The sequence below is a fragment of the Betta splendens genome, chromosome 21, assembly GCF_900634795.4.
Source record: "Betta splendens chromosome 21, fBetSpl5.4, whole genome shotgun sequence".
Taxonomy (NCBI): domain Eukaryota; kingdom Metazoa; phylum Chordata; class Actinopteri; order Anabantiformes; family Osphronemidae; genus Betta; species Betta splendens.
In genome coordinates this window covers 2,946,180-2,970,976 of record NC_040899.1, presented here as the reverse complement: position 1 = coordinate 2,970,976, position 24,797 = coordinate 2,946,180, and the positions used below count along the sequence as shown (strand labels likewise).

At 46.3% G+C, this 24,797-nt stretch overlaps 1 protein-coding gene and 1 long non-coding RNA gene across 3 annotated transcripts; one reads left to right on the top strand and one right to left on the bottom strand.

Moving 5' to 3' along the window:
• Positions 1 to 641: 641 nt before the first annotated feature.
• LOC114847126 (aryl hydrocarbon receptor-like) lies at positions 642 to 21,534 on the bottom strand. 2 transcript variants are annotated; one of them, XM_029136527.3, is made up of 11 exons: positions 21,062 to 21,534; positions 15,002 to 15,192; positions 6,948 to 7,045; positions 5,638 to 5,727; positions 5,430 to 5,541; positions 5,197 to 5,324; positions 4,834 to 5,036; positions 4,637 to 4,746; positions 4,204 to 4,345; positions 2,528 to 4,121; positions 642 to 2,402 (listed from the first exon to the last, which is right to left on the bottom strand). In XM_029136527.3, the coding sequence occupies exons 1-11, from the start codon at positions 21,118 to 21,120 to the stop codon at positions 2,319 to 2,321; spliced, it is 2,811 nt and encodes a 936-aa protein (XP_028992360.1). In that variant the 5' UTR covers positions 21,121 to 21,534; the 3' UTR covers positions 642 to 2,318. The 2 variants fall into 2 exon arrangements, with proteins under 2 accessions (XP_028992360.1, XP_028992359.1); XM_029136526.2 differs by having other exon boundaries at positions 642 to 2,405; positions 21,062 to 21,533.
• Positions 19,956 to 23,821, top strand: LOC121201918 (uncharacterized). The gene is made up of 2 exons (XR_005897104.1): positions 19,956 to 20,319; positions 22,330 to 23,821. It is a non-coding gene; the product is annotated as an uncharacterized LOC121201918 (long non-coding RNA).
• Positions 23,822 to 24,797: the final 976 nt, after the last annotated feature.

Below are 24,797 nucleotides of genomic sequence, written 5' to 3'. Positions count from 1 at the left end.
CGGGGACGTGCGCCCTCTAGTGGAGGCGAACCCCCACGTCCTGCTAAAACCAGCCTGGCTGGCTTCCTTCAGCCAACACACGGTGTCTCCTGCTCCCATCAGATCACCCGCTGGGCCCGATCCATAAACACACTTCCATTAGAAGCGCTTGGCTGTGCTGTTCCTCTCTGGGCCTGAGAAACACTTAAGGGAGGTGGCTGCTGCAGGTGATTTTAAGGTCACAGGCTCAAGGGAGGGAGGGATTATTAATAAAATGGAAAGTGTATTTACTTTGCTGTGTGGTCACTGCATTGTTCGGGTTCTAGTTCTGTGCATCTAGACTGCAGGACACTATTGTCTGTAGAACAGTGCAGGTTTACGCAGCCAGACTTTTAATGACAGCAGGTCACTGCTCCAGCATTCACTGCAGATCCATGGAGCGAGGGGGTGCAGACACAGTGACACTAAGCGCCACGCACATTCTGTCACAACACAACTCCATGAGCCCGGTCTCCTAGGACCCTGTGAGTCTGGAGGACGGGGGTCTGCTTACATCAGGGCGGATGCAATGCTGCTGGGAACCGCTGTGAAGGTCCACAGTAATGACTGTAAATGCATCCACATGCGCTGAAGGTTGAATAAAAATGAACCACGCAGCTGAAATCATTGCACGCATATACTGTATTTATGAAAAAGCACTTAACAGTAAACAAAGCTGGATATTTGTTTAACGTATATTCTGGTATATTTATACAGTAGTAGCTAAATAAAAGTGGATTACACTGAAGTTATTTTTTACAATTAACAGAAATATGTCAACTGTTAAGGCACAAGCTGGCGTTGAAACAACATTTGGCTCCAGGTGTTTCTGTGGCTGCAGCCACCATCCAAAGCCGTCTCCGCTAAGCGCTACAAGCAGGTACAAAACACGTCCGAAGCTACATGACGGATTATTAGGCAAAGGTAAAATACTGAGCGAGTTCCCAGAGTGCAGGTGGCGCGAGGACAGAGCTGCCACGGTAATGCTAGCTGTTAACCATGTAGTGTGTGGATACGACAACTGGAGACGAAAGCGCCGACGGGGAACAGAAACAGCAAAGTGGACACGGCCTGAACACGGACACATACTCCATTCAATACATATTCAAGCATCTCTGTACAGATCAGTCACAGCTGAAGTGTTTCCCTTGTTTCACTGCTGTACGATGGAGAATGGACTCATCACGGTCTCTCCTCTGGATGCTGGACTGTCCATGTGCACGGCTCTTAATAGCGGTGCTTTAAAAAAAAGGCAAAATAGCAACACGTTATGAGCCTAAGATGCTTTATGCATAAAAGGCACGTTCATTTTTACACAGATACTGTTGAGCTGCCTATTCAGCCAGAAGGCACGAGACGAGGAGGGTTATATCATATATGGCTCAGTGTGGTTTAGAGCAACCACAGACGTAGAAGAGAAGCAGAAATGTATCTCTGTGACGGAGGCTCTACAGACGCTAGGTTTAGCGGAAACATGCAGCAAGTATGAAGGATCTTCTGAGTTTAGTGCATCTGTCCACATCTGCATTCCAACAGCAGACACGAGGCCCATGTCAGGTAGTTGGATGAACGTCAACCCTACGATCCGTTGAACCAAGCAGACGCACGTCGCGTTACCTCAACCGTTCTCACGCTCTCTGCTTCCTCGGCCGACTTCATGTTACCTGTTGGTGTGATCGTAGTTTCCCTACGCGTCCATAGAAGCACATTTAAACACGGATAGGCACGTAAGGTGCACTGCTGCGCTCTGCAAGTACTGTTTGACAGCTTTGTGAGCAAAAGCAGATAAAATGTGACTATAAAGAAACATTTACACATTAGTTTTATACACGTACATACACGTCAACCGCTTCTAGGGTTTAATTTCATGCGTAGGCTGAGGGCACAGCGCTGGTTTGTAGGCTGGTATCGCTTCGAGCGACCCCTTTCACCATGAGTGGGCTCATACTAAACCATCACGCTCAGTTTGTAGTATGTTGTGTATTCAAATGATTATCTCTGGCTGAGAACGGGGACACGATGACGTCTGGTTTCCCTTATTAAATCTTTGGCTTTTTGGATTCACTTGACCGACTCTCGTAGCTGGTTCAAGCTCCATCCTGATAAATGCACTTGTGGCTTATTACTTCATTATAACTATTATAATTACTACTATTATAGTGTGTCTTCAATAGAAACAGACAGCTTTTAAACATTATGGACTGCACGACACAGAGTGGTACAATACACATAACATGAGGTTAGGAATCAAAGTCTGTGGTGAAGCACTGATACGTTGTGTCCTTCTCCTGTGGTTGCTGCTACTCCGTCAGGTACGTGGTTCCATCGTGGGCGGGAGGGGGAGGGGCAAAAACTCCATTAAGGTCAGCGGAGACTCTCCCATCCTGCTGGACGGAGAAGGGAACAAACGGTGCAAATAAACTACATGTAGACAGTCTGAACATAAATGAAATAACAATATGCAAATTATTAGAGGAATGCGAATATGAAATGCTTGTGCTGTGCCTACCACTGGCTCACTGTGGCTCCACTGGAAGTACCAGGAACCTTGAGGATCACTCTGATCCAGAGAGGACTCGGGGAGAGCCAGCAAGTCGCTGCCTGCGGGGCCAGAAGAACAGTGCTGGTCGTACATGCAGCTGCTGGGATTAGCCGCCTGGCCACATGCCAGGCCTCCCTGTTGCATGTGGTTCAGTCCGGTGACGCTCCTTGGCCAAAGGCCAGCATGTGGGAATGTTTGGTTTGCTGAAGTTTGGCCGAGGCCCGTTGGAGTAGGCTCATGTCCATTGTGCGTGAGGCCAGAATGAGGCAGCTTCTGCTGTTGGCTCTGGTTCCACGACTGAACCTGCTGGTCGTGTGTTCCAATATGGGGGGTTCCATGTAGGGAGGCTGTGGCAAAACGAATGGGACGACTGGGCGTGGCGGAAGAACTAAAATCATTACAAGGAATAAGGGGTGGCAAAATGTCCATTATGCCTGATGCTACATTGTTTGGCTGTTTGACAGAGCTCTGGAGGAGGTGTCCATTCGCTGTCATTGCAGGAAGCTGCAAATTGTTTTGGGGACACAGCAGAGGTTGGTTTGACTCCATCTGTCCAGGAATTCCTTGAGGACAGCCCATTGGGCTGATGAACACCTGTCCACAGGACTGAGGCGAGGCTAAAGCTCCATCAGCGGAGGCTTGGGGGATGGGGCGCTCCATCGACGTGCTGAAAATATCCTGGAGCTGCAGCTGCTGAAAACGGGGCAGAGTGGTATCAGCCAGGCCAATCAGAGGCCCCTGGTGGGACAGTTTCTGGGTGCCGCTGAGCGTCTGAGCAGACGGTACTAAACTCTGCCCTGCGCTCACTGATCCATTCCTCGTGCTTTGCTGGTGAGCGCCAAACCCGTTGACTGGAGAGCAGGCATAACCAGCACTGGGTGTCTGAAACAACGGGCCAACATGCGCGAAGGGGTCCTGCTGATTGTTGGTGACTGCCATGAGGCAGCTGGGAGGGTTGGGATCTACATCCACTCCCTTCTCCTTGAACAAAACCTCATCAATGTAGTCAAATATGTCATTGGTGAGTAGGCTGTCCAGCTCTGTCCTGACATTGCTCTGCTGTTCATTATTCTGGCTCAGATTCTTCAGAGCATTCTCCCACTCCGCCAGCTCTGCCTGATCCACATCCAGGTCCTGCAGCGCTGCAGTAAAGTCTCCATTTTGAGACAGTTTTTCAAAGTTGTCAATGACGGCCATCACTGACTGCTTGGCTTCCTCTTTGACCACCACGGGGTCACTGGTTGTGGCCGCGGTCCCATTTTCATTCCATGCATCACTGGGGACGCTGACCAGCGCCCTGCTATCCATAAACACCTGATCCACAGGTAACGGGGGCTCCTCCGTTGGGGTGTAGGCACTTTCATCCTGTCTCAGGAAGCAGTCCAGCAACGAGCCGGGGTTCACATCCTCGTTCTTGTTGCTGCTGTTAAACATTTTGTTGAACTGAAACTGGTTGATGTCCACTGTGGGGCCGGTGTTGTAGAGGATAGCTTCTCCTGTAGTGAGGCTGAAGGGAAGCTGCAGCCTTCGCTGACGCAGATATTCCTCCCCCTCAGAATTACTGAAACACACCAAGAAGCATGAATTACAAACTTGCTTATGAGTCCAACTGTAGCAGAGTTAATCGAGGAGCAGACGCTCACACTAAAGCTCGCTGATATGCAATGATGAATTCTGGCCTCCCTCCTTTGTAGATCAGCTTGGCGTTGGCCTGCACCCACACCCAGCCAGCTGACTTACTCAGCAGCCTGAAAACAGTCAGTCCACTCTCTCCTGTTTTAATCACTGCGACAAGAGAAACAACAGAACGCACAATCAGATGACTGGAGCAAAACAAATCTGAATAGTGCACATGGTTTAATCGCAGCAATGCTTTCACACTGTTCTTGCAACTTTCGCAGAAATTGCAAAACAAACACAATGTTTTCCATTACGGAAGACAAAAAGGTCACTGGGTCACTAAAACCAAAATGGTTCCTGCTTTTTTCTGCACCAACCTGTTTGTTAAACCTATTTTCAGTTTGCACATGCTTCTTCTACATTAACAATAAATTAATGTTGAATGTAAAAGCATACTGCGGAGGTGGTTGTCGGCACAGTGCATCATATCGGCAGCATGGATGAACTGGTAACCGGATCCTTTCATGCACAGTTCAACCTCTGAGTAGCCCAGAACAATCTTTCCCCTGGTGGTAAACAAAAGCATGACGTTAGAGAGGCAAGGAAAATTCAAAGGCAGATTTAGAAAACACATAAGGAATTAAGCGAAGGACCTGCTACAAACTCCCATGGGAGTGAAGTCCAGCTTGTGCTTGGTCTGGAAGAGGAGCATCTTAGCCCTGATCTCCACTATGGACGGAGGCTGGACGGGCATCGCAATGGCAAACAGTGCCAGCTGAGACTTCGTACACGTCCCGTTGTCCCTCAGCATAGTCTGACCATGGAGGTACTTCAGCCGCCCCATGAACTTCAGAGCCTAGTTCAGGCAGAAGAATACACAAGTTAATCAAGGGCTTGGAAAACAGCTGCTAAACTGTGGTAATGGGTGCAGGTTTCTGGAATTAGTTCCGAGATGTTTTCTGGTTAAACAAGAAGCAATTTAGTCACAATACAGTCAAAGCTGCCTTCAGACTAACCAGAAAGCCAGAAGAATTGTCGAGGAGGCAGCGGAAGCGACACACAAAGTTCCTCTCCAGGAAGGAGGAGTTCTCTGGAGGAAGCTGCTCAGGATTGTACATCACTGGATTAGCATCAGCCTGAGAACCTAAGAACATAACGGAAGATTAAGCGCAAAACACTGATGCCTTCAAACTTAGGTCAGATTTAAAGTTAACACCCGAATAAAAGCTGCCTTAACGTCAGCACTCACCGTCCGACTCGTCTGCAGGTGAAGGGTTCAGAGCAAAGTGAAGGTTCTGTCTGAACGTGGCGCGGTCATCAGTATGAATCAGCTCAAACACACTCTGGTGAACCACGTCCGACTTTCAGCAGAAAACACAAAGATTCACTCATGCAGCCACTGTGGGTCTGTAACTGGTATGCAGAAGCAGGTAATGTGCATTAGGTCAGCAGCTCACCTGATGGAAGCCCAGGTAGTCCTTGATGGTGGAGGAGGCATAAAACACCAGCCCCTCCGACGAGACCACGATCACAAATCCGTTTAAAGCCTGCACACAGTGAGCAAATGGGTTTTTACACATACACACACAAGACAGCACCTACACAAATGTTTGTGCCTTGTATCTGTTCATCTCTGTGTTAATGGTTGTTTAATTTGGAAGATTAAAGGTAAACACACTACGCTGTAGAAACACAATGCACAGAGGAACACATGCACCAAATCAGCTCATGCAACAGGATGCTCTGTTTGAAAATGACCACAGTGTCTTTCATGTCGATTTTATTTTCATATGCATCAAATACTTAGAGGACTCTTTGTTGGCGTCATAGGAAAATGTTTCTCAGAGTTTACAGTAAACAAGCTTTTCTGGTTGCAGGGGCAGCGCAGGATATGCTGCTGAGAAAACAAACACGGTGCAGCAGCTGATTGTTCTGCAGATGAGCCGGAACCCTCAGAAATAAAGAAAGGCGTAGATTTGAACTGCAGAAGACTTTTCATCAGTCCACGCTTTCCCATGTTAAACCAAAAGGTAGGAACTGCTGCAGTCGCGATCCTGCCTTTCCAAGCTGCTTTCCATTTCCAGTAAGGCTTCATGAGAGAGTTGCAAATCAGGTAACCTGTTTATCAATCACCACTCGACACCAGCAGCTGCAGCTGCTGCTCAAAGGCCCTTTATGCAGCCAAATCATCACCCGTTGTGCTCATCATGCAGAGCAACGTGTGAAAATGTCCCCGGCAGGTGTGCGTCACTGTGCCAACGTGCGCGCCACCTGACAAGCACAGGTTTTGTTGGGAGCCATGAACCGTGGCCAAGCTTTGGCGAGAGGCGCTAAGACAAGCAGCGTCACCTGTCGTTACTCCCTCCCAAAGGCACAGGCCTGAATGAACTCTTCCCAGCATGACGCCCCACAAATAAACAAATCTGACTGCATGTGTGCACCTGCGAGCCCCGAGCGCCTCGGCTGACGATCAGGCCGTGAAACGTTGTCTTCGGCGCACGAGGTGCTGGCGTTTATCTGTCTATCTGCTGGTGCTGTGCAGGCGAGTTGGAGCAGGAGGAACAGACTCATTTGCATTTACAACAACCAGACACATGTATGAAAAGATCAAAAGGAGCATCATTTGAATAGTTTATAGGATTGGGCGCTCTGTGGTTTTTAGCTTTTAGAGCCTGCTTTAGTGTAATTAATTACTTTCATGTATAATGGGCTGAAAGGTCAATGGAGAGCACGTCCCTCTGGATCTCAGCCTGTCCCTGTGTCCTACCTGCAGCAGTAAGTCCCCTTCAGAGAAGCCTGTGTTCATGTTGCTCCCGTTGTGCCCGTTCACTGGGAACAGACTGTTGCTGTTGGTCTTCATGGTGGCTGCACAGAAGACGAGCAAACAGTGAGTCAGCAAAGCATCATTTAGCTGCACCGAATTTGTGATTGACAGGGATGTGCATGTGTTTATATTGGTCCCATAATTGTTATTAGTCAGTCAGATGTAGTCTGAATAGTCTAGACTCAAACAAATCCATATTTAACCACGAGCATCAAGTTGAACCATGTGTTTAACACTGGTTTGGTTCGCTAAACTGCAGTTTTTATCATTTGTTGTTTTGTCTTGCTACTTTAGAAAACCTGGTTCCGATCCTGAACCACATCATCACGTCGCCTTCATCCTATCATCAACCTCCTCCTAGAAATAAATCATAGCTCTATGAAAGTACAAAGTCATGATCACATGCAACGATTATTACGCAACATATGGAGACTTGTTGTTTTAATGTTTGAACTCCTGCAGCAAAGTTACAGAAGCTCACACAAGTTTGTTTGTTCAAAATCATCGACTTCATGCAGCATGAGGCAGAAACACGTCCGACAAATTACCAGGAATAAAGTCACACGCTTCATGCAACACAGCATTCTGTAATCGGAACACAGTCAGAGTAGTTCAGCGTGTCAAGTGATCCATCCGTCAGCTGACTGACAGAACCTGAGCGCTCATACCCAGTGACTGCTGAGCCACTGGACGTCATTAGCATGTGATCCAGTTGGTGTCAAATGCATTGTAGCCAGAGAACAAGGCCAGTTTAGACAAACGTTTCCAGAGAACAGGTTACAGAAACACTTGGGCACGTTGCTGTTTGTTTTATATACTGGATGGTGCCTGGGTGGCAGCCAGACGCTTCATCACTTTGTTAACCAAATTGAAAAAGAGCAGCAACTGTTATTCCACTCTATGGACTCTATATGAAAAAGAAGCCCATCTGAGGTCTGTTGGAAGGACTTCCGTTGGGTCCAATATTCAGCATTTTCCCTCAGACACATGGCAAAAAACTGAAGTTGTTTCCTAATGGCCTCGATGGCTTTAAAGGTCCAGTTCAATCGGTATCCTGTATGACATGCTCCTGTGATCACACTGAGGACAATAGTCTTTTGTGAAGCTATTAATCTGGACGTTAGATCATGCGTGTGCAGCAGAAAAAATAAAGACAAATATCTGGCTTCAGTTGTTGGTCTCCTGCCAGAAGACAGGTTTTCTCATTGCTGGAAAACTGATCTGGCAGCTTGCACATCCGCACACACACACACACACACACACACACACACACACACACACACACACACACACTTGGCTCTCTCACATCTGTCCCTGGGGGGGTTTTGTAAGCAATAGCCGACATGAGAGCTTCCCTTATCTGGACGGCCACTGCAGGAAAATCCCAGGATACGGCCTCTCCCCACCTGTCAGTCCGCTCCTGTCACGCAACGTCTTTAAGGAGAGAAAGGGCCCCTGAACTTTCCTCCTCTCGTCAAACGCACACATGCAGGACGCTCCTCACCCTCAGCTGCAGCTCCCAGCGTTTACACAATCAGGCCGACCTGCAGCTCCAGGCTCGCACATCACCAACCGACAGGGCTGCAGGGCTGACGCACAACACCAGCCGCCCATTAGCATAAAATGTGGGCTACGTGTGCAGCCAGCGTGCGGTCCACGACAACAAACTGCATGACGCGCTCAGTTCATAATCGCATTACGCCCAATTCTTAGTGCCTCAGACAAACATACTGGGGCGAATGCAGACTGTGCGGCTTCAGCCAAAGTCTGCATAATCATCCACATCCCTAATGCTGCTTTTTCCCCTCTCCGTCCACTGTTTGCGTGAGTGAGTGGGGACGCTTTGAAGTCCTCTGTTTGTTTTCATTCAACTTTTCTTTCCCAGCAGTGAACTCTGTGTTGTATTCTCCCTCCCCAGCTTTTTCCGTTGCTAATAGCTTAACAGTTTACGGCACCGGTCTGTGCAGAGTTGATCGTGTGCACTTCCAGTTCTCCGTACCTCCGCACGAGAAACATGTTTGTTGTTGCCAGAGAGTGATCCGGGGTTGGAGAGACACTACTGCGAGTTGCTGGCAGGCAGTGGAGGAAGAACAACACAGATTCCTGCTCGGATCAAACACAGACACACAGAGGAGGGCATAAACACATAAACACTGGAGCAAAGCGTTTTCAACCAGACCGCTACATGATATCTGCTTTAGGCCGACTGCAGCCTCGCTTCCACTTCCAGATTTATTGCTCTCAATGTGTTAAAGTGTTGCGGTGTTTACACGCTCGTTAACGATGCCATCAGGCCTGAGTTACAGTAAAGTTCAACACTGGATTTCATGTTTAGCTGCTATAAAACAAAAGACCAATTTGGAAAATAGTTTCATATTTATGACTTTTCACGAGTCGGAAACTGACAGGTCCCCAACGACGATTCAGCCACAGGCGCTCGCCAGCCCACAACCTGAACCTGTAGAGCAAAGGTGACTGGGTCAGGCTTATAAGTGTTTCCATGTTGAAGAAGAAACAAGGACGTTCAGCTAATAACAGACCTTCTCAGAAAAGTGAATTTCTGTAAAAGCATATTTTTACTGATTACAAAAAAACAAGGATGAGTACAAAACAAAAACTGCATTAGGACATTTCCTTGGGAAATCCCTGTCTTCTTTAACAGTAATTACACATATACAAAACGTTTTACAGCCACTCTACGGTTTTGTTCCAATACTAGCCACAGGGTAAGCTGACACCACAAGAGGCCCATTTCTGCATCAAACTGTAGCTTCCTATTTCAGAAAACAGGCCATTATGGGATTGGCGAAATGCAGAGCGAGTTTCTGATGCAGGAAATCATCCCTGTCACTCAAATGAGGTGCTCCACATCTTTTCATCATAGAGTAATTAAGTGAAATCCTAAGAAGTTTGAGGGGCCAGAGGTTTTCTACATGCAGACAGTCTATGTGCACAAATATGCAGACAAAAGCAAAACATGAATGAAAGAATTTATATAAAAAGCATAAGCAACGAAAAGAATATTTTAAAATACTTCATTTTGAAGTAAGTATGAGTATACACAGTGAAACTAGGGAGAGAAAAGGAAATGCTGTCACCGGCTGGAGGACTGCCAGATTTAGAGAGAGTATAAAGCATGCCAGCAATGCATAGGGGACTATTATCTTGATTTGAAAACATTTAGTTCCAGTAGATCCTGTACAGAGATCGCAGTTCTCACGCAGATGTGCAGGAAAGGGCAGAGCCTGCAACAAATGGGAGCCAATGAGCTGGGTCAGCCTCCACAGGTTCATCCCACCATCAGCCGTTTGATTCATGTCGGCTTTTTACTTCCATGACTTTAGGGCAAGGAAACATCCGCAGTTACTTTCATGATCAGACAAGACTGTCATGTGGTGAAATCAAGGAAAAGAAGGAAAGAACAGCCTTGGATGGAAAACATCCAAAACAGCAATATAATGAAAATCAAGGCAGTATTTCAGGATTAAAAAAGTCTATAATCAATATTTCTTGGCATATTCTGGTTTGGCTCTGTAGCTATTTTGGGATGTCTGGCCTCTTTTTATCTGCCTAAAACAAATATCATCTGTCAAGGACAGTGTAAAAACACAAAGAAAAAAACAACAGAAAAAGGTGGTTGTTGTACCATGTTGTCGTTCAGTCTGAAGGTAGACGCTGGAAACTCCCTGATGAAAAGAATCAGGTGATGCACAAGTGTGAGCTGTTTCCCAGTTTGGTAAAAAAATAAGACTTGGATGTTATTAATAGAAATAAATATAGATAAAAAGGCAAATACTAATAATAACACTAAAAAACAAATTACAGTCATGAGAAAAAAAATCACTGTTTATGTTTTCAAATTCTTTCCGAACCCTGCGAGATTTGAATCACGGTCTTTAAATAAATGAAATAATACATCTGCTGTGTTTCTGGTTCCTCAACCAAACTGTGAGCGCGACGACAGCTGATTTTGGTTTGGCTCATAAACAAACAAAAGCATTTCTGGAGAACTCTAAATGTCACAGAAAGCCTTGGTGGGCGAGCTCCGCTCCGCTCCGCTCTACAGGGAGCAAGAAAAGGGAAAAAAGCACTGGGGTTTGAGGAGCGACGCAGCGCTGTGGTTTAAAGCTGGATGGACTGAGAACAAAACTTCTGGAAAATGGAAATTTGAAAGAAAAAAATGAAAACATGATTAAATCTGTCTCCCAGCGGTTGCTTGCATTCTCACGATACACTGAAAGGCGAGTTGTGGATCAAGAGCCAACAGGCAACGGCAGCCACCCCAGTGAGCCCTCGTCCTCACACTTATTATGATTGTGAGTCGACACGTGGGTTATGCTGAGGTTTTGAGGGCATGTAGGAATAAAACATATGTTTGAAAGAACAAATCCCCATGATGAGCTCACCAGGGTTCAAAAACAACACTGGGCTTCCCCACGCTGAGCCCCTCCCTTCCAAGGTGCACACATTTGCCAAGACCCCAACCGTTGTCGTCCTATTTCCTCTCTTACAGGTGTCGTGTGTAAAGGTTTGTACGTACACGACTCAGACAGAATTATGTCGAATTACAGCATATGATATGGTGTTACCACATCAGCTTTGATTGCTAACAGGCTCTGGATGTTTTCAATGATCTTGGACAGCTAGTCTTACAGCGTCACACAAATATGTCAGCAGCACTGAGCCACAAGCCTTTCAAAATATCCAGCAATGCCTCCTAAAGTCACGCTATGAGGCAAACGGTCCAGCGTGCTAGGGGAGCGCTGCCATTCTGAGGCACAATCGGTATTTAAATCTCACTCTCACCCCATAAATCTGCCGACATTTGTTCTTTTGTCCAAGGTCTTTCATGTGCCTAATGGTTTATGGGATCCTTATCTAAATTCTGGGCATGTTCCCACTTGAACACCTACCTCAGGTTTATGTTTTGACTGGGACAATCCTACAGAGTGAACCTGGGCGATCTCATTTAGATAGAATGCGAACTGGACTACATTATAACTAGGCCTGAGTGTGAATGGTCCGACCCTGCAGAGTCTCATTCATGGCTGTTGTGCTATGCCACTTTGCTGATTTCAGAAAGACAAGGAACTAAGTTGAGGGCATTCACGATGAAGAGGACCTCTGACGGGCTTTGCTTGTGTCTTCTTTCAGCCATTCTTTCACTTCCTTAACATGTGAATGTGTCTGTTTCAGCCAAGCAGCAAAGTAAACACTCACAGACAGACATGTAGTGACATGCCTATGATGCGCTTTAACTTCAAAACCTAACACAAATCACTATATTTTCAAACCAATTTTATATAGAGACCAGTAATATGACATGTGTTTGTATGTGAACAACTGCATTATCTGCTTTACAAAGGTACGAGAGGCTGGAGCCATGTCTTCGACACAACACTGCTAGCATTGTCTTTCTGGATTCCTCACTGTGGGGTCTCTGCACTATGGGCTGAGACACACCTTTTTGTGGTAGGTCCACACTTGGTGGCTATAGTCAAACTCTAGTTGGCAGCTTTCCAGCCAAGTAAGTAAACAGGAAACCTCAACGTAAGAGAGACTCTGGCCGTTCAACTGAGTGAACCACTTGCTTGTGAGGAGAAAATAAACTTATCAGATATGTTTTTGATAAGACGAAGCTATAAACTGACAGTGGCGATAATAAGCAAGCCGAGCCTTGTTTGCGATCCTGGAGTAATGACCTCAAACTACCACTGCACCGTTGGTATAGAGTAGAGCCATTTCCAGTCTGGTCCAGGTCTCAGCCTCCTCTAGTCATTTGATGACCTGCTGTGTCGTCACACGTCAGGTGGAAAGTGGTGCAAAATCAACTGTCACCTGCAGTTTTGATGTGTCTGTACGGCTACGACACCTGAACTACCCCTGACAAAGTGTTAACCCCACGGTGTTAAAGTGTTCACGCCGCTGCTGCACAACTATGACACGTGCCTCCAGACTTTTACAGTCACTCAAGCTAATAGCACTTCATATGTTTATGGGCTATGGGTTTTATTCATAACCTATAATTACTGATGAATAGCACTATGGTTCTGAAGGGCTCGCTTGTGATTGAATGTCTGAGAATTGAACCTTGTCATGTTCTACAGCTATGAGTGACAGACAGGCCTTCATAAACCAACGATTCTGGATGGTTCTGTTTTTGATGTTTGGCTTTCTTTAAACCTAACAAACGCCAGAGTCACACAAACCTTCATAGAACTGTTGTCACTGCTATTTAACACTCCCCACAATTGGTCTGACCTTTGTGTGTACAATTGGTGAGGTAGTAACATGAGTAAGGTGGAGCTCTTATTCTGAATATGCCGACGTGACTGTGTTCACGGCCACCGCAATGTACACAACTATTATGAGGGCCTGTAAATACACTGACCCAGATAATAGTATTATCTTTCACATGGCAACACAAACTACTTAAGGAACCATTCCAAAGATGCTCTGTTCAACACATGGGTTAACAGCTGTTTGCCCACTGCTTAACGCTCCCTAAAGTACAACAAACATGTTATTGACTGAGTGGTGGGCGTTTCGCTCTAAAACACTGAACACATTGCAGCGAAGGATACATCTTCAGCCAAATGATGTGTCCTGTGTAAATGAAAGGAGAAGAGTGTTGGAGCCACAGTATTCACAGGGAGGTGTGATCCTGTCCTCCACCTTTTGTCAGTCTTTTCACAGGACCTGAATAAAGCTGATATCAAATGAACTAAACAAGGCGTTCGAGGTGCAGGGCAGGGTTAAGGAGACAAGCAGAGGCATAAATAGGAATATCCACTATACTTTTGCAACTGTTAGCATTTAAATGCCGGTATTATAGTAAGACTTCAAGAAAACTACATACATTCTCTCCTTCTTACTATATTGGCTATAAGTGCATATAGAGCTATACTGTTATGTGCAGAATTTAAATTTGCTTCCCTCTTGTATGCAATGTTTACCATACTGCAGAGAGCACTGGGAACAAAATCCAGCAAGGCAGAGTCCACCAGCTGCATGCACAGACCAGCACAAGCTCATGGGAGGACGTAGGCAACGTTTATCACAGGCAGACGTATTAAGCTGTAAATGCAGGTGGGTAGCGCTTATGAAAACAGCTTACACAATTTCATGATGGCGCAACTACATTTATGAGAGAAGTGGACAAAAGGGTGTGAGAACAAGCCCTGAGATGTCACAACTCTTCTAATGCTAAAACGCGTCCTGCATGATCACAGCTGAGGCAAGCTAATTAGTATTTAGTAAGATAGCCACTAATCCATGTGCACTTCAGCCTGGGTTTTGTTGACGGACAGAACAGCCAAGTCCTGCAGAGAAACTACAGCATCACAAAGGCTGAGCTATGCACAGACAATGTACCAAAAGCCAACAGAGACATGACGAATGAATTGACTAAGCGTCAGTGAAGCCAGAGGCACCGAGGCGACTTACTCAGCAAGTCGTCTGCCAAAACCTCAGCTACTCTGCTTTACTCCAACAAAACTATCATCTGCAGGTGGTGGAGATGTTATGTGCGTGACTCATGGATAATTAACTCACACACGACTCAACAGATTCAGAAAGGGTGTTTGCAAGTCTAATGAACTTAAAGTGAAGGCTTAGTCCTAAACAGGTTTTTTTTTTTTTAAAGATACTATTGTAAGTGTTATTTGCAGCAAGGGTGGGGTGAGGTTACATGTACTGAGGATGTGTTGTTTCCTAAAACCAGATTCCTGCATGCTTCTCATTCCTGCCTTCCTGTCAAATGGAGTTCTGCAATATCTGCACATATCAATCTCAAATCAGTTCCAATTCCAGCTATTATAAATTTGCTCATATATAGAATAGAAAACCTTTATTGTCCTGCGATGGGGAAATTGCCATATATTTGTTCTGCCTGTTTTTTTTGCAGGTCAAGACTTTAATACATGAGGGTAAAATTCTGAGGTGATTAGGAAGATGCAAAATAAAACAATACAGACGCAGACGTGGACTTTCATTACCTCTGAAGTAGCTCTTCACCCTCAGGTAGCCCACACTGAGGCGAAGGACAGACAATTTGTCCAAACGGGTGCGAATGTCCTCGGGGAACGGCAGCAGGTCCGTCAGCCGGTCCAGCTCCCCATTCAGCCGATCCCGGTGTCGCTTTGAAGGGTTGGATTTAACAACCTCATTGCCATCTGAGACCTTCTTCCTGAAGAGCAAAAAGGAAAGCATACGCCAGGTTATTGAAGCATAACATGTGTATGGAGGCTGACTGAGCTCAGCCTGGCTAACCGGCCCTGCCAGACCATGGCATCTGTTGTAGAGTATGACACATACTAAGTAAACGTGCACTCCCTACTGTTTCAGATTTACTCAGTGTAAAAAGGCTGCGGTAGATGAAACTAATTATCAGAGTAACACAGGTGAGTCAACAGTTCCCATGATGAGTGCTGGATAAAAGAATCTGGTTCAGTGCCAGAACCTGCAGAGAAGTCATGCAAACCAATTCGGACATTTTCTCCCTGACAGGATTATACAGGAGCACAGACCAAAGCTACGATCTACTTACAAACGACCAATCTGAGCAAATAGTAATGGCATCAGCAAGACTGTTTATTTAGAACTAGAAGGAACAGTCTGTTCGGTCTTCACGAAGAACGCACGGTTCTATTTCCAAGCATAAAAACAATAGAGTGATAGTTCTTCCTTGAAGAAGCGTTCTTTAGCCTAGAATAAATAATTCAGACCGCAAGTTACCACAAGTCATTCCATTGGCCAATGCCAATATGAAAAATGTACCAACACAGCAGCTTTATCTGCTCCTCTGCTCTGACTGACTTTCTGTTGACCACCCATGCGTGACTGAAAAGTCCAAACCATCTTTCTGGAGATGTTTTACTCACAAATCATGTACATGTAGATGCTAAACCGGAAGCAAGACCACGAGTAATAAGACCCTCCACGGAGCTGTCTGAGCCCACACACCTCTAAATATATAGTACAGAGACTCGTTTCTTCCTGGAAATATGTAAAGAACAAGCAGTGAGGTGTGTCATTATGACATTAGACTAAAATCATGACAGCTTAGATGTGCTGTGCAGGACCCATCACTTTGTGTTACGTGTTAGAGTAGCGAGCGTTTGGATAAATGTGAGGTTAAAAGGCAATTCATTGAGTTTAACCACGTCTAAAATAACAAATCCTGACAAGTGTGAAGTGATCTGGCAAAAGCACGCCTTTGATTTACATACTGACAAGAAGCCTGCAGAGTTTAATTAACTTAATTGCTAACTGTTGTCATTTTGTGATCAGACCTAGGAGACTAACACGCACATCCTGAACAAGGAGACGGACTGTTTCTATCCACAGCAGCAGCCTGGCTGTAGCCCGGAACTGTTAGATTCACATGAAGGACACAATTATGACGTGTGAGAAAAAACTAACGGTTTACAAATATATATAAAACACTGCAACAGTCTGAATTATGCAAAGTAAACAGAATAGGGTCAAAACTTACTATTATTGGGAATCATCTGGTTTAAATTACAAGAAGCCATTGGTTAAGTCAACAGCTCCAATAATCAAATTCCCTGTATCAATTGTAGAAGCAAAATTGCAGAGGAATGTGCTCTGAATGAGGCCGACTCTAATCATACTGCTTCCACTTTTAAAACTCATCACATTATCTTTAGCATCAATGACTCCTTTAAGCCGATTGCTTCCGTAGCGTAGCAGCAGTTCCCGAGGCTGCGAACCTCCCCTTAAACCCGTCTCTTTATCGAAACCTTGGCTAATGACGGGCTATTAAATTCCCTCCTCCGCCACTGAACAGTCTGCAGAGAATGCAGCCTGAACTCGATTGCTGGCATGAGACCTGAGTTGTACCTTCTCAGAAATAAAGCAGGGCTGATCTCATGCCTCAGACATGCCTAGCGGAGACAAAAGCCAGCATTCACAACCATTTTTTCCAACCTTGATTTGCTATGGATCACAGGGCAGAGCAGCAGACATCAGAAAAATGTTTTACGTCATTCATCAGTGTTTATCGTTTTTTCTCATCTCAAGCCAACGAGCAGAAATGACCTAAATGTCTGAACTCAAGCGCCACTATTTCATATATGACAAATCGCGGTGCAGGCAGTCTGACACACATTTGTCACCTCAAAGCAGTCGAGTGTCAGATCCAGAGGGATGACTCAGTGGCTGTAAAGCATGAACGGCTTTCTATACACAAACCAAGTCTGCAAATTTAGAAGTAGGGATGTTTACAAAGACACACAGTGGCCAACAAAGAGGAAAACAGAAAGAGAAATGAATAGCAGCAACTCAACTTATAGACACTTCAAGCATTTTCCTATGATGACAGACTTTTGGTTTTGGTTCTGTTCGTTCGGGTCTAAAACACTCTTGTTCATTACACAAGACAGTGGGATGCTGATCTAAAATTTCACCACACAGCAAAAAGCATATTTAAGAAACAGCATGAATGCAGACATAAATCAAAAGCAGAAACAATCTGAGGCAACGCTTCGCCCAATAAATCATTCTGTTTGCCGCTTCCAGAGGAGTCGCCAAATTGATCAGAAGCAATAGCGTGACACGACAACAGCAAAGAATGGAGCAGCAGGAACCAGACAGTTGGAGATCCATGGAGCACAACTATGTACGAGTTACTGTGAGAAGCACGAAGGAAGTAGGACGCAGCCTTTTCCTGATGAGGGACACATGATGGAAGCCTCCACTGTATGTGGACCCCGAATTTAGCCACAAACTGGAGTTTAGCGTTGAGTTACGTTCGTTAGCATCCTGATAATGGCAGTTTTAACAGCAACAACAACATTATGACTCATTCTGTTGTCAGCTAGTGTTTTCATGCACACATTTAATGCTCGGCCTTTGGTTTAACAGCGTTAAGTAACGATTTAAGAACGTGTTTAATTTATGAAATCTCTTTTTTGAAAATGAAACAAAGGGCGAAGAACAAAAGGCGACTGTGTAGGTGTTCACCGGGAGTGTTCTGGCATCCTGCCACAACTCTTATCTGTGTTTCTGCCTGTGTGTGTTTCTCACAATTCCTTTAGATTACGCTGCAAAATAATACGTGATTAACCGAGGCATTATCCTGTTTCATCAAGAACACCACAGTCTAGTCAGTCAAAGACATTAGGCATTATTTATCTATAATCCACAAAGTTCGACAGACATTCACATTGTGGTCTCTGAAGGGCTTTAATGAAGCATATTCACTATAATAAATCCCTATTTCAAAGCAATAACATGCTGTTAGAAGACTATAGCAGTTGCATAAATAGGCTTTGATCACCATTTTGGAACATCATAAGACACATTAAAAGAAGCCTTTAAATAACACAGGAGGACACATGTTAAGAGAGGCAGGCAACATACACGGGAGGCATCTGGGTAATAAAATAGAGAATTTGGATGGGCCGATCTGCCATGGAATGCCCCAGCGTACTGACCACAGCTTTTTACAGTCAGACTCAATGGTGCCTTTGTACAACAGAGCCCAGCTGGCCGTCCAGGAAACCTCAGTCCTCATGGCACAGTCCCACATCTTCAGAAACGCAAACGTCTGCACACAGGCCACCTTTTTATTTTAGGATTAACAGCGGGAACAGTTCATCTGTAATTTGCTTCATCACTAGGAGAGGATGCATCTGTATCAAACCCGGATGCACCAAATGCGTGAATCTGATACTGAAAGCAGGATTTAGTCCTGTGATGGAAGTTCCATGCTGATTACAGTAACTGCGTCGCTTTGAGTAGCAGCCCAGACAAACAACAAAAGCAACGGCCTGAAAACAACAACTGATGGAGAGAACAGAGTGAAACGAACCAGACTGCTGCACCACGACACGCAGCTCATTTCACCCCAAACAGGTTCATTTGACCCACTGTTTATATAGATACACATGCTTTAAATGTCCTTAAAATGTATTGAAAGAAACATTGACAAAACTTGATCCAGACGCTTCCAATTCCAGAGCAAAGATGTTTACGACTTAGAGCTGAAGCAGTTGAGACAATTAGCTAAAAAACTAATTGCTGATTATTTAGGTAGATCCCACTTTAAGCATTTACTTTTCCAATTTCAAATGTAAATCTGTTTAGTGGAAACAAATGACTCCAACTGTTTTATTGGGCAAACAACTATGGTAATCCCTGGCGGTATCTGCTTTGCCTGGCTGCTAACACAGTCCTGTGTTTAACTGAAGTATTTTAAGAATATTTTTATTCTGTTATAATTTGTGCTGCATTTCTAAGGAAACCTTGCCCCAGCCTGTGCCCCTTATGTGGCTATTAGCAGGTCCAAATATATCCTACAGGTTAACCACTAACATTTTATTTGGCGGGTGAGGTTTCAGGGACACAGAAGGTCACGTCAGGACACTTGAATTTGTTCTGGCAATACTTTCAATGCTTTACGGGCTCATTAAACATTTGAAAAACGGTTCTGTCCATTTTTACCCATTCTCCTGTCAATAAAAAAGTTACCAAGGTACAAAGAGACAAGGGTAAAGTTAAAGCTGGGAACAAATCGTTAAAAACAACTCATTGGTATTGGGTTAAAGGTCAAGTCCAGAGTAAAGAAAAGACAAATGCAGATGAAAAACCAACTTCTCATTGAGTTTAATGAGAGTTCAATTACACAACTCAAACTATATTAAGAGTCATTTCGCCTCTTTTTCAGTAAATTCACAAGAGTCCAGTTCTCGTGGCAAAAGTGAGAAATCTGTTGTGTTGCCACTTAGAAACATTGCTGCCTACTTTTATAGAGTTAAGGAGCTTAGAGGAGCAGCTCGAGCCCGGTGGTTCTCACAGAAGGTGCAAATGACAAACAGCAGCTGATACGATGGGCATCTTCATAGGCACACTGCACAACACGCCTACGATGAGGGGAGGTCATCGAGGTGTGTCCGTGGCAACGCCGGCCACACACAGTGGGCTCCTGGCTAGACTCAGTGCATGGACACAGCGCTACGCTCCTGGAGGCATGTGTGCGGCTGCAGGGCACCGATCGCAAGATAGGGGAAAGAAAAAGGGTTAAAGGCGGAAAACGAAATATCCAAATATACACAAATAGGCTGTGCAAGAAGTTCATGGAAGTGCTCAGCAATAGCTTTTCAGCAGGAAACAAGCCAGGGATCCGCTGGGTCTCTCCGGGTCTCGGCACAGCGCCCCTAGCGGCGCTGCTCGAACTGCAGCTCGCACATGACTTTCAGGTGACAGCTGGCAAAATGCGGGATCCGTGATTCACAAGTAGCTTTGTTTACGAAGAAGCTAGGCTCGTTTGTTTATTGGCTGATGCGCCGTGGTAAGTGATGACGTATCGAGCCCAACGACTCAGTCCGAGTTCAAGTCTGCGCGCCTCAAGACGCCACCTGAGCGTTTAAGGTCTGCAGCGCTAAAAAGCGAGCCGTGCGGAGGAAAAGGCAGAGGAACAGGCACAAACACGGAGCCGGCGCTGATCCCAGGACGACGGAGCGCGAGGCCGTGTCGGATTACAATAACACACTCGCAGCCCGCGAGCCTCCCCCGCACCACCCCGCCTTCCTCTGAGCATCGCGTGAGAGCAGCAGCCGACTCTCCAGCTTCATAGTGATTAATGCGCGAGGGCCACATATCCCTGCCAGATCGGAGCTAGGCGCATTCTTAAGGTGGTCGCGCTCCGCGGTGAAACAACGCGCCGCTCTTCAAACACCCGCTTCTTACCTAGTTTCCCGAACAACTTCTGCTTTGGTTTGTCTGTGGTCTGACATTTACCTAACACGAGGACGCGGTTCACCTTAATTTGGTTTATCTACATGGTCACACAAACGTGATTATTAGTTACTAAAATGGCATACGTGATCACAAATGTCCACAACTGTCGTCGTTTGCGTGAAGTAATAAAGTTAGTAATAAGTTAGTAATTAACTTGTGATGCGTTCACGGTCCGTTTCTGCGCCAGCTCACACTAACGTGACGCTGTGCCTTCGAATTCGCATTTAATCGTGACAAACCCCACACGTAAAACGCGTCCATTGAAATAAAGAGAGATTTGGGGCAAGTCTTACTGTTTGAGAACAGGCTTCTTCCTCTTCTTGCTAGCATAAGTCCCGTGGTTTCCCAACATGGTGTCGCTCCGCTCGGCGCTCAGACTTCGGCGTCGGGGTGAACGTCGCTCTCGCGCTCGCGCTCTCGCTCGCGTCTCTAGCTGAACTTCCTTCCTGCCATCCGACAGTCGGCGCTCCGTCGTTCCGCTCAGCCCAGGAGTCCAAAGCGCACGGCGAGCGCGTCACGGGAGGGACGGGACCGGCGCGGCCCGGGCTCGGGGCCGTCGGTGCCGCGGTGACAGCTCCGTCCGTCGCTGACCTTGGCGCCGGTGCGCTGAGGTGGAGCCCGCGGCGTTTGAGGCGCGGACGGAGAGCGTTGAGCGCAGAACGTGTGTCTCGCGCGTCCAGCCCTCCTCTGGATAAACACCGCCGCCTTATTATTATTATTATTCAAAGTTACTGGAGTTCATTTTTTTCCTCGTGCACGGGGCGTTTTCAGGAAATGTGTACAGTGCGTCGGGCAGAGTTTTAAGGTGGACCGGGCTCTTTGTGACACAAACGTCTGTTTTGTAACACGCGGCCTGTTATGACTTTCGACTTATGAAAATGTGTTGTTTGGCCAAGATTCGTGGCCACAGCAGGAAATGTTCGAACGCCGTTTTCCTTATAACTTATGAGCAGCTTTCATGTCGGGCAGAGTAAATATCCCCCAACAGAGCGTTTCTGGCCCTTGTTTGGACATAAAGGAAAATCTGCTTCACATGGTTTGAAAAAGTTTCATTGTAAGAAGTTAAGGAGGAGAAGCTTTAAAACGACACCATCGCTGGTTTTTATGAGCAGGCAGAACCTGACAGTGGATCTGTGCAGCTCGGCTGCTGTGAGCACTGATGGCTCTTTCCCAATATCTTGTCTCCGTATTTAATCCCAGACTGACTCCAGGTCCAGGTTAATCTGGGCTCTGTTGAATCCATCGCAGCGGGACGCCTGCTACTTCCTGCTTCTAAATGGCTTTGGCTGCGAGCTCAGTCATTGTCGCATGGACCTCAACGACCCCTGGGACGAATCAGATTCTTACCAGGGAACAATAAAGTAATAATTGTATTTTAATTTTCCTGATAAAATGCACGGCCGTGATTGTGCACAGAAGCTAAACAAGGCAGAATGTGTGGAAAACGCGCTGCATGCGGGTGATTAACAACACGGACTAAGGCACCTCTGCCGGAGAGGCTGTTTAACTGACGACCTGAAGCCAGTCACCGTTTGACCTTCGTGCGGACGTTTGCTTCCAGGTGAATCTCCTCCACAGACAGACGGAACATCGTCCCTTCGTGGCGCAGGCTTCGCGCAGGAGACGGTGTCACGTTGCAACAGGAACGCGTCATCTCCAGACTCAAGCCTGTAGTGAGCGCTCTCTTTATCTGCACAGAACTGAGCCCAGCCATGAAGAGCAGCCTGTGATCCAAAGTCAGACTGTGCACGTGCACGCGGCCGTGCACGCCTCACGTGCACGCCTCACGTGCACGCCTCACGTGCACGGCGGCGGCGCAGGACCTGAGCTGCAGCTTCAGCCTCGCGTTTGAGCCTCCGGCCTCAGTAACAGCACCATCGCTAGACGGTGGGAGTTCACAGGAGCCTGGGGACATGAGTCAGGCACAGGCCTGCGCTCTGCAGCCTCTGATCATCAGAGGGCCAGAGGTGGAGGGAGGTGGAGCGAGGTGGAGCGGTCCGACCTCAGCTGGACACTGACCGCAGCCCTTCCACGTCCGCCCATCAATGACAGCACGCTGGCTCTGTGTTGACGCGAGCTGCTTGTTTGCTCTGACTTCCATCACGCATCTGTCAGGGCAGGAGCCGTGTTACCAGCCGTTGCCACGGAGACCATTCACACCCTCAGCGTTTCTCATCCGTCCTCTGTAAACAGCGACAGTTTATCTTGCGCACTTCCTCATAACAACTGTCATGTTCACATTCCTGACGTGAAGTTTGTCACTGGTTCGAGCGCTGAACTTTGTTTTCACGATGGCACCAGACTTTTACTTTTCAGCCAGTGAGCATGCACGCCGTTTTCAGCGTTTCTGCCCTCCACAGAGGCGGAGGACGCCTCCGGTTGGTGCTCTGCAGGTTTGAACAGTCTGAAAGAGACGACTCCGCGGGTTCAGAGCCCCAGCACCACCGTGGAGACGTCCCATGGCTGAGTAGACAGTGAATATTTGTTAGCAGGTTGATTAATGTCTCTGGACCTGTCTGGATCGGGCCAAGGCCGGAACTTATGAAACCAGTCTATAAACAAACTAAGTTCTAGGTAGCGCAACACTTCCTGGTGAAAACTGTGTCATGCAGAAAATTTCCACAGACTCATGTTGCAAGAGCTTATTACAGGAAAATCTGTGTCTCAGCATCCATGAAGGAAGTTCTTCTCTTACAGTTCAGCACAAATAGAAACCAGTTCTAAGCTGCTGGTGCTGCTGCTTGCAGTCACCTGCTGTGGGTCATCGGGCCACGGCTGAGGTGACACCGAGGCCGGAGACGCAGCAGTTGCAGTTAGCATGCGGGCGCTGCGTCTGATCCACGCGCTGCTTCCTTCTGCGTGAGGCACCAGCGCTCGCTCCGTGCCTTTGACTCACACTCATCTGTGTATGTAGGACGCCGGGCTCTGACTGTTCTCCACCCACTGCATAACTTCCCTTAGACTTATTACAACACTGGTTTTACTGGATTGATTTCATGATTTGGAACCGTTCCTCCTCGTCCACTGCTCATAAACAAAGTATTTCATTCTGGCAGAGTTGTGTTCTGAACATCCTTTCTTTGTTCTGTGTGAGATTCACAGAAGCCTGAATAAATAAGTGAATTATTAAAATATTATTATATTATTATTATATATTATATATATTATTATTGTTTCCCATTATGTATCAATTTCAAATAACTTATTTTTAACATGTTTTGACTGATCATTGTAAAACACGTATCATTCTTTGAGAAGTAGTAGTAAAAGTATAAGTACCATGAAGTAGAACTAAACTGTGATTCACTAGCTCATAATTCCAGCGTCCTGTGGTCGATCTACACACTCTCCTTTAACGAAGCATCAGTAAAACAGTTTGAGCTCCTACTTTCACCCATTGCATGAGGACACACCGACTCCTTCATTCCTGCACACACGGGAGCTGCACATTGGCTTTTCATACTGGTGGTGAGACTGGGGCTGAAGTAACGGCGGCGACGCAGACGTGGCTGCGATCGATGATCGGATCCTCCTGACGAGAGCCCAGCGCTGCTTTTCAAACAGGCAGAGGCTTGACGAGGAGCAGGTCTGTTGCCCTCTGGGAAGGGAAGAGTTGCGTGTGAAAGACAGGAGGGCAGTTTTTAACACACTGAGATGTAACTGAGCTCCATTATTCCTCGCAACCACAACTCTATTAAAATTGTGCGGGTTGTGCGAAAACACCCCTTTAGGGTCATGATTTGTGCATTTGTGTGGTCGCTGCGCTGTCGGTTTGGGCGGTGACTACTGTGTGTTTGGTGGGAAGCCAGAGGGAGAGCGCAGACCAGATCTGATCTGATCTATACTTTATAGGAACACAAAACCTTTAAGGAAGTGCGCAGCGCAAACACAGGCAGGAGTCACAGGCTTTCGGGCTGCGTCTCAGTTGTGGTCGGGCTACTTAAACTCTTAATGTTGAGAGGAGATCAAAACCAGATCCTGGAAATATTAAGCCAGGGCATAAAAGGGAGAAGTAATTTGTTAATGGCA

What these genes read in the sequence shown, in the direction of transcription:
- LOC114847126 (XM_029136526.2), bottom strand. Translation starts at nt 21,120, where the DNA reads ATGTTGGGAAACCACGGGACTTATGCTAGCAAGAAGAGGAAGAAGCCT. An exon ending in AAGAAGCCTGTTCTCAAACA is followed by an intron (nt 15,193 to 21,061) that starts GTAAGACTTGCC and finishes TTTGCTCTTCAG; the next exon opens with GAAGAAGGTCTCAGATGGCA. An exon ending in ACTACCTGGGCTTCCATCAG is followed by an intron (nt 5,542 to 5,637) that starts GTGAGCTGCTGA and finishes TTCTGCTGAAAG; the next exon opens with TCGGACGTGGTTCACCAGAG.